Here is a 9763-nt window from a genome sequence, read left to right as displayed (position 1 = left end):
CAGTGTTTTCATCATAGAAAAAAAATGGGTGAGAATTTCTCACCCTTTCTCAAAAACAGGGTGATATTTCAGAAAGTTAAGTGAGATTTCTAAAAACTGAAAAAATACAAATAGACTTGAAAGAAAAAATTTCTTTTATTATAATACATTTTTAACGTCTATTTTTGAATGCATTGAATATTTTTGCTGCATCATCATAGAAGATTTTGCCGTTACTACGTATTTGTCCATCTTACATTAGTGCATAAAAAATTTGAACCTCTTACATGAAAAAACCTTACCTACGTTAAACACGTGGTTTCAGAGAAATGTGTTCTGAAAGGGGTTCCGTGGTTCGAAGGGGTTGTGTTCTGTTGTTCGAAAAGGTTCTGAAAAATACTGGTAAATAGGAAAGCTAGATAACAGGGCAAATGTTGAAAATAATGAAAGATCCAGTAAGAAAAGTGAAATGGATTTTATTCTAAATAGCGTAACTCGAAACTTTTTCCAAAATGCGAGAAATTCGCGAATTTTGAAATTGATTTATATAATGCTCGAATTTCTCGCGGTAATCATTTTTTAATGCGAGAAAGGAAAAAAATATGCGAGATTCTCGCGCTGTAGTGAAAACACTGTAAATAAATGTGCATTAAAACAAAAAGATTAATAAACTTGTTCCTTTCATATTACTGCATTTATATTTTATAATGCTTGAGTAAAAAATTGCGAAACTTTATATACTTAACAATAAAGAAGATTCAAATATATATTAGTGATAATGCATTATTTAAACTTAATATAAAATACATATAACAAATTTAAAATAACTTTTTAGATTTATTTCTATTTTTAAGCTTATACAACACTTTTTAATAAATAAAAATAGTTACACAGTAAAACTTAAAAGTTTGTGAGCACTAAATGAAAAAACCCAATTTCCCTCAGGTTTTTTCAAATAAAACCCAATTTTCCCTCGGTTTTTTCAATTAAACCCAGGCGGGTTGGGTTTTTTCTTAAATACCCGGTTTTTTTCAAACCCTGTCCAAAGCAAAAAATAACTTTAGTAAAGGTTTATTATTTTACTTAAGAATAGTGAAAAAAAAATTTGAATTGTAAGGTACAAAATTTTTTGCATCATTTCATTTTATATTTCAAAACACAAAATTCGAGTGAAATCGGTGGAATAGTTCCAGAGAAATTGAATTTCAAAAACGTCAGATATTTCAAATTAGATTTCTCAGGAACTCTTTGAATGATTAGGCTCACATTTTCTATTTTGCCATATAAAATTTCATTCTATAAAAGAATCAGGGGTCTGTCTAGGTTTTCCTGAGAGGTACTTATCTTGTGAAAATGTAGACATAATTTGTGAAAATGAAAAATTGTATTAAAAAATCAACACCAAAATGCGGTAATAATATGGATTTATGGTTTTTTACGGGATAAAAAAATTAAATTTTAAGAAAAAGTATTTTGTGAAAATATAATTTTTCCTTAAGTTGAATTTGTGAAGGTACCGCTAAACGGTAGTTAATTTGGCCTGGACAGACCCCTGAGGATGCAAAACATTGTATGTTTTAAAATTCAAATATTTTTGACCATTCTTAAATAAAATAATAAATATTTACTGAAAGTTATTTTTCGCATGTTTGGACAAATGAATTTTATAATGGTGTGTAAATTTTTTTTTTAATTTGCTTAAAGTTCTCGAGATATAGCGAAATAAGCAAAAAGTGAAAAAAAATTTTGGAATGCTTTCCAGACCAAACTATTGTAACTACCCCTATATTTAGGGGGGGGGGAGATATCCTAATTTGTTGAAAAAAAGATATGTTTATTCAGAGAAAGTACATTTTTGTGTTTGATTTTGTAACTTAAATTATCGTTTGCACTTATTAGTTAGCATATTGAGATCACTCCTATGAGTCATAAGAACAAAAGTTCATGGTGGTCCTTTTTTGTGCACTGTATTTCATTAAATCTTTTTCCTTTTAGCAATTTCTTGGTACATCAATCAGATTATTCAGAATAAAAAGCTCTCTAAAGCTTCCCTTACATTCCTATGTTAAGCATCTTACCACCCAGTAAAGTTTTACCATCTTGTTCAGACTAACCCTGTTTACATAACTCTTTCATTTTAAAAAGGAAAAAAAAAAGCTATCAGACTCTAAAGGTAGAAAATAAAAACACTTACTTCTTTCTATCACACTTTCAACGGCAACTGAAAATAAAATTATACAACAGAGTTACGTCAAATTTTGAACATTTTAAATTCTTTAGGAAATATTTAAAACACAGTAAACAGACAGACTACAGAATTAATAATAAACAATTTCTACTTGATTAACATAATGGGCTTAAATAACTACTAGAAATAAAATAGAGAAGGCTGAAAAAAGAAATTAAAAATATAAAAGGAACTTAAATCACGAATTTGATAGATTCTTTTCCGGTATTAGCCCCTTTTTATAGACTTCTTTCAGTTCAAAAAAAAGTTTGAATTGTTATTCTGTTACCAATGTCATGATTTTTCAAATAAAAAATTTATTTTTTGTGTTTTCTTTAAGCTTATTAAACTAAACATAAAAACTACAACAGAATGAAAATTTATTAAGCTTCCAAAAAATATTTTCTAATAATCAACACATCTGATCAAATTATCATATTAATAGGATGGATAAAATTCGAAAGGATCGGAAATATGTAATACCATAATTTTTAAATAAAAGTAACAAAAATATAGCGAATAAAAAATTTTTTTTTACGGATATCTTCTTATGTATTAATAATCTGTCATAAAAAAAAAACGTTCGATAATAAAGATTACTGACACTTCTAGCAAGAAATCTTTCTTTTGGTTAAGAATCATATTGAGTATATTGTTAGAATGATCTAAATAGAATTAAGTAATTAAGAGAAAGTTTATACTTACAAAAACATAATTGAACTACGTAAGCGTAGTAAGACCATGCAACTATTGTGCAGATAAACAAAACTGGAAACCATTTAAATAAACGAAAACAAAGGGAACACTTTGATCCCATACTTTTATAAAAAGAGGGAGGCATTTTAAATTAAATAAAACATAATTCAAGTACATAGGAACTAATTATCAGTCTGAATATTACATTTTTCAAATGTTTGACAAGCAGAAGACCGACATACCGATAGAATAGAACAAATAAAAACCAATACGAAAAGGAGTAGTGTTGCCAGATGTAAAATGCAGAACTTTGTTAACTGCCACAGCAGATTGCAACTGGTTTGCGTTCATGCATGAAACGCATGCAGTAAGAAGGACCGTTTTGGAAATTTTTTCACTGCAATGGATTCGCATATGAGATTGCATGTAAATGCGATTTGCACATTCAATGATTTATTTTCAGAGTTCAAAGTTTAATTAGGGGGGAGTCATTGTAGGAAAAAGTTCGCATCTCAAACAAACAAACTTCTTCTCATTTTTTATTAAAGTAAACTGATTTTTATGATATAAAATTAAATACAAACTTAGATAAAAAACATAATTATTTGACAAATTTGTTTTTACACGTAATTATATCAGTAGGGGTCACTTTGAATGACGCTAAATTTTGCTCAAAAATCTGGTTTTAATGACACCAACACAAGTGGCATTTCCTCACCAAGAAAATTACACATTTTTTTTAGCATAATAGTATGTTTTTCGAAATTTTGACACCCATCCTTTGATTTGGTATTAGTATCAAAGTTGTCATTTGAACCAAAAAGTTATAAAAAATCATTAAAGTGTCCACCTAATGATCAGTTCAAAACCAAACAATTAATAATAACTAGAAAGCATCAGAGAGAAATTCCTAGAGTCCAAGTAGCCAATAGTAAACATTGAATGCAAGCTTTTCATAATTTTATAACCTGCCTCATATCGTATTTTGAAACATCATCGATTTTTGCGACAGCTGTTCTGACTATTATATATATAGAGGGACAAAGAAAAAATAAAAAACTTCATAAAAATATTTTTTATATATTTCTTAGCATAAATATATGTTTTTAAAAATTTCGATACCTATCCTTTGACTTGGTATTAGTATCAAAATTGTCATTTGAACCAAAAAATTATAAAAAATTATATATTATTAATAAAAATAAGTGTCTACCAAATGATTCCCTCAAAACCAGCTATTAATAATAATTAGAAAGCAATGACGAGGAATGCCTTTAGTCCAAGTAGACAATAAAATACATTAAATGCAGGCTATCCATAATTTTTTAACCTGCATCGTATTTTTCAACATGATGGATTTTAGCGATACCAGTACTATATAACAGTTATATATAGAGTAACAAGGACGAAAAATATTTCATACATATTTCTTAGCATAATTATATGCTTTTTGAAATTTTGATACCCATCCTTTAATTTGGTATTAGTATCAAAGTTGTCATTTGATTCAAAAAATTATAACAAGTTATTAGAGTGTCCACCAAATGATCAATTCAAAACCAGCTATTAATAATAAATAGAAAGCAATAGAGAGGAATGCCTATAGTCAATCCCGGTAGGCCACAATTCGATCTCGATCAAACTCAAAAACGTGTGGGTAGGCATTTCTCCTTCTTACACGAGGCATAACAAATTTTTTTTTACCCAAGCACAAGGCTCGAATTCAATTTCTGTATGAGAAACTTACTGCCCAATCTCTTCCTTTATACGCATCGTAATTGTCGCTACAGCCACCTGCTTTGCATGAATGCGCTGATAAGCTAATCATTTGCATATCACAACTTGCTTTATCCGTCCTGCAAATCTCACGTTCGTGGCGTGTCGCCTTCCTGGTGTAGCAATTTTAATGTCCAGTAGTGTATATATATAACAACAATGTTTTTGAATTAAAAAATATAATAAAAAAATTAAAGAGAAAGAAAATAAAGAGATAAAGTAAGTGAAACAAATTTCCAGACAATTTTTCTCTTTTTGCTTATAGGAAAGTGATACAATAATCAGATTTGTCACGTTAAAACATACCTACTTTAAAAACTACATACGGGAATTTAAAAAGAAAAAATCGTTAACTTTTTCATCACACATGGTTTCGGAATTGAGCAAAAACGCGTTAAAATAGCTCCGTAACAAACATAGTCGAATTTGAAAACCCTATGTATTTAAATTTGAAACAGTATATACTCATATTTGAGCATGAAAAGATTTAATTTCATTGAAGAAATAAAATTAGGATCGTATAAGATTATTTAATTAAATCGAAATTTCTTGGTTGTTACAGAATGCTCAAATTACAATGAAGCATGGCCTTCATCAACGTGCTGCAATTTTTTGGAAAAAATAATTTTACTTTTGTTATTTTCTTTTTTTGAAAAAAAAAAAGTATCTTATAATATATACTCTCAACGTTTAGAGTTTATTTTCTTAAATGTACTCTAGTTTTTTTATTTTTTTTTATTTTAAAAAATCTTATTTAAACAAATGTTTTCTTATTTAATTGAAACTGTATTATGATTTTTTTCATTTCTAAATCTATTTTTCAAATTCCATTTTGATTTATAATTATCACTTATTACTTTTCTATTTCATTTTCTTTAACCTCATTTATTGCATTCTTAAATTGATAAATTTTAAAACAATTAATTTAATTTCATGAACTAGCATTTTTTTAATTTAATTAAAAAATAGTTAAGGGTCATTCTCACAAAAAGGTGATTTTTTTAGTCCCTTAGTAATAAATATTAGGGAATACAGCAGATTTCTAAATATTTTTCTTCATCATTTTTCGTAAAGTTCTAACTAACAAATCATATGCATTTCTGCAAAATGTATTTAATATTTCATTCTTATTTTTTAATAAACATAACTTCAAAATCCCCTCCGTGGACGTCCCTACGTCTGTGACACAAAATAATTTGTAATGGCTGTTAAATAATTTAAATGTTTCTTTAATGATTTTTGTAGTTTTACTTAGTTAAATGCTTATAGTAACTTTTTATTTAATATTTAAAAAAAAATTTTTTTTAGTGAAATAAATGACTAGTAAACTTTGTCTATCAAAAATGAAATCTCCCTCCGTGGACAATTAATATAGTTGGTAAATATGCCATAAAGGGCAGCATATGCGAAATCCCTGTAAGACAGCTTCTGGGAAAGGTAACCATTCCATTTTCTAATGCTAACTATCAGTATTTTTTTTGCTCTCTTTGGTGTCAGTTTTGGATTGTTGTGTTCAACTGGGGTTTGGCAAAGTTCTCACCATATACTCAGTGGACATCATAAAGAAGGTAAGAGAAAATTATTTTATTTTTGATAGATGAATTTTAGATTGCAAAAATAGTATATTTAATAAAAAGAGCTGCCCCATTTTTGTAACTTTAAAATTGAAAATCAGTAAAATTCAAGAACTAGTTTTTGTCTCCTCCGTGAACGTCCCCTCCGTGGACTTTGTTATGTCCACGGAGGAGAAGACGCAGTCAATGGAAGAGACAATGTGTTAGATAACCATAATACAATTTTAATAATTAAAAAACTTTTTTCTCTTAATTGATATTTTTAAAATGGAGCAAATATGTTAATTTGTTTGTATTTTTAAACAAAAACAATTAAGTTTAACTTTTTCTTATATGAGAAGTAAATATTGGCAATTTTTCTGTTTAACATTTTTTTTCTCTTCAAATTTTAGGAAAAAAATGGTAAAACCAAAATGCAAAAAAAGAAAGCTATCAAATGTTCAAATGCGAAAGAGAAGGGAACAGAAAAAACTTAGTATGAGACAAGCTAGACAGAAATTAAAAGAAAANTTTTTAAAAAAAAAAAAAAAAAAAAAAAAAAAAGGAACAAGAAACTTCAAAATCTGTTTCAGAAAAAGATTTAACCGAAAAATCGTGATTAAATGTACCTAAATTTCTAGAAATTGATAGAGCAAGCCGTTTGTGCCCAGGGAAAAAAGAAACAATAATAAGAAGAGCAGAGAAAAAACAAAAGCGTTATTTGGATGACAATATGTTTAACTTGCATAAAATGTTCATAAAAGAGTACCCTCAACACTCAACTTTCATGTGGAGTTTGAAATTTCATTTAAATAGTCTTTACATTTTAATTTATTAATATTCAGTAAGAGTTACTTAAAAAATTGTACACTTAGATTAAAAATGGATGTTTCCTTTCATAGCAGCATGATTAATATGAAGTAGCTCTATCTCTAATAATGAAATATTTTATTATTTACTTATTAATGTTAAACTCATATCAGTTGTACTTAATAATTAATGAAATAGTCTTCATTGACATTTTATATTTTATAACATAAAATCTCTCCACCGTTGACTATTACATCTCCTCCGTGGACAAGGCAGAATTTAAAATATTTTAAATCTTGTAAAAAATAAAATAGAAAACTTGACCATTATTATAAGGACATATAACAAAAATAAAAATGTAATTTTTATCACTTTTTTAATTACTTTAATTTAAGAAAATTTTTTAGTCTATTTATACCTTTTCAGTGAGAATGACCCTTAAGAAGTACATCAATACAAAAAGTATGAAATTTCGGAATGTTTTTTTTTTTTTTTTTAANGAATTTTTTTTTTTTTTTTTTTTTAAATTGAACAGTATTTCTAAACAAAGATCAACCTTGAAGAAACTGCATCTAATGAACATAATTTTTAACCACATGAAGGCGCTGTCTCCTATTAACTCTAATCGAATCGTGATTGTTTCATATTCACCATTATCATTCATCAGTTTCTCAATCATCATCGATGTTTTTCCACAAAAACATAGAACATTTTGTTTATAAAATATGAATTATTGTAATTTTATGCAAGAACATTTCGTTAGTATGTTTATGGTTTATCCTAAGAAATTAATGATTACACGGATTTGAGAAGTAAATAATTATACTTGAAAAAAAAAATATAAATAACCGAGGGAAATTTTCAATTAACAATTAAATTGTAGTGAAAGGCATTTTTCACTGCAATTTAATTATTAATAATTCTCAAACTAGTTATCCAATATTAATTTTTTTTTATTCTCTCGCACTCCCTGTTCATTTTTCTACTTACCTTCGTAATACCATGCTCCTTAGTCTTTTACTTTTGCACAGCAAAACAAAATGTATAACGCAAAAATAAATAAATAAATAAAAAAGAAAGAAAATAAAGAAGTAAAGTTATTATAACAAATTTCCAGACAATTTTTCTCTTTTTGCTTACAGGAAAATCGTACAATAATAAGATTTGGCACGTTAAAACAAACCTACTTTTAAAACTACCTACGGGAATTTTTGAAAGAATTTTTTTTTCTTCTCTTATCACTCACTGTTTCAAAATTGAGAAAAAGCGTGTCAAAATAGCTCCGTAACAAACATAGTCGAATTTATGCAAAAATATTTTGTTAATATGTTAATCCTAAGAAATTAATGATTACACGGATTTGAAAAGTAATCAACTGTACTAAAAATATAAATAACGTAAGGAAATTTTCAATTAACAATTAAATTGTAGAAAAAGGCATTTTTCCCTACAATTTAGTAGTTAATAACTTTCAAATTAGTTATCAAATATTAATTTTTTTTATTCCCACTGTACATTTTTCTCGTAATTTCATGCTCCTCAGTCTTATACTTTTTGCACAGCAAAACAAAATGTATAACGTGAAAATAAATAAATAAATAAAAATAAAAATAATAATAATAATAAAATTAATAATCCTTAGCATACCTAATGCTGCATACCTAAAACAGTGGCAGTGGCCCTTGCGATTTTTTAATATAGAGATATTTAACACGTTATTTTAATTAAAATACATAATGAAACTAAGATTAGTTTAATTTCCTCATTCATTTCAATGCATCACTGAGAAACATGAAAAAGTTTACTGTTTAAATTTTACTTAGAAATAAAATAAATCTTTAATGAAGTGATTCTACATTAGACATGCAAGTCTAACCATTTTTAAAACAGTAATCAACCTAAAAACAATCGTTGTTATAAAAAGACATACATTCATAAAATTCTTACATTTTATTCTAATGTGTTATCGCATATATAGCAAAATATAATAAAAACATATTTATATCCTTAATTGTGTTTTAATTATACATATTTTGGTTCATATTAGATATTGCAACGATCGAAATTAACACCATCTATACACTACTCTCGTAGTTAATAAAGAAAAACTAATAGTGGAAGAACATTTTGAAACAAATATGAAAAAAAACTCATTTTTTATAAGTCTGAAAAATTTCCGTATTTTTAGAAATTTCATCTCCAAAAAACCCGGTTTTCTCCCGGATTTAAACCAAGTTTTTGCCTCCCTTTTGCTCCCCTTTCTTTCCTTCCTAATAGTTAGATCACTCGAATCTTGTCTTCAGTGTTTGATGATAATACAAGTTTCTATAGTTTCCTGACCACTACTACTACTTCTTATTGTTATTTCAACGCCAAATATCGTCACTTGAACAACTAATTTCCTATTAACTAGAGTGATCACATCTCATATCTCATCTGGAGCACTGTATTTGATGACCATATATGTTTTGCTGATCGCTACTAATAAAATTTATTGTAATTCAAAATCCAAACCACTTTCCAGAGAGCTAATGTGCTCGAATTTAAGCTGGAGTTTCAGTATTGGATGACAATACATTTTTCTATCGTTTTCTGAATTTTCATAATCAAATTTTCAACCCCTGCCTAACTAGAAAGTGTTCAAAATGGAACTGGAGTTTTGTGTTGAATGACAAAAAAGCTATAAAAATTTCTTAATATCACACATTTGTCTCATTTATCT

At 27.2% G+C, this 9763-nt stretch overlaps 1 protein-coding gene across 4 annotated transcripts in view; it reads right to left on the bottom strand.

The window, feature by feature from the left end:
- Positions 1–3176, bottom strand: part of LOC107450094 (palmitoyltransferase ZDHHC2) — a gene marked incomplete in the record, with an annotated part of 68002 nt that extends 64826 nt beyond the window's left edge. For 2 of the 4 annotated variants that reach the window (XM_043042121.2, XM_071187480.1), the window contains 2 exon segments: positions 2174–2200; positions 2912–3176. In XM_043042121.2, coding sequence (XP_042898055.1) covers positions 2174–2200; positions 2912–3047 — 163 coding nt within the window. 4 annotated transcript variants of the gene reach the window in all.
- Positions 3177–9763: the final 6587 nt, after the last annotated feature.

This window comes from Parasteatoda tepidariorum, chromosome X1 (assembly GCF_043381705.1).
Source record: "Parasteatoda tepidariorum isolate YZ-2023 chromosome X1, CAS_Ptep_4.0, whole genome shotgun sequence".
Lineage (NCBI taxonomy): Eukaryota > Metazoa > Arthropoda > Arachnida > Araneae > Theridiidae > Parasteatoda > Parasteatoda tepidariorum.
The sequence above is the reverse complement of the archived record's forward strand: the minus strand, read 5'-3'. Positions and strand labels throughout refer to the sequence as shown.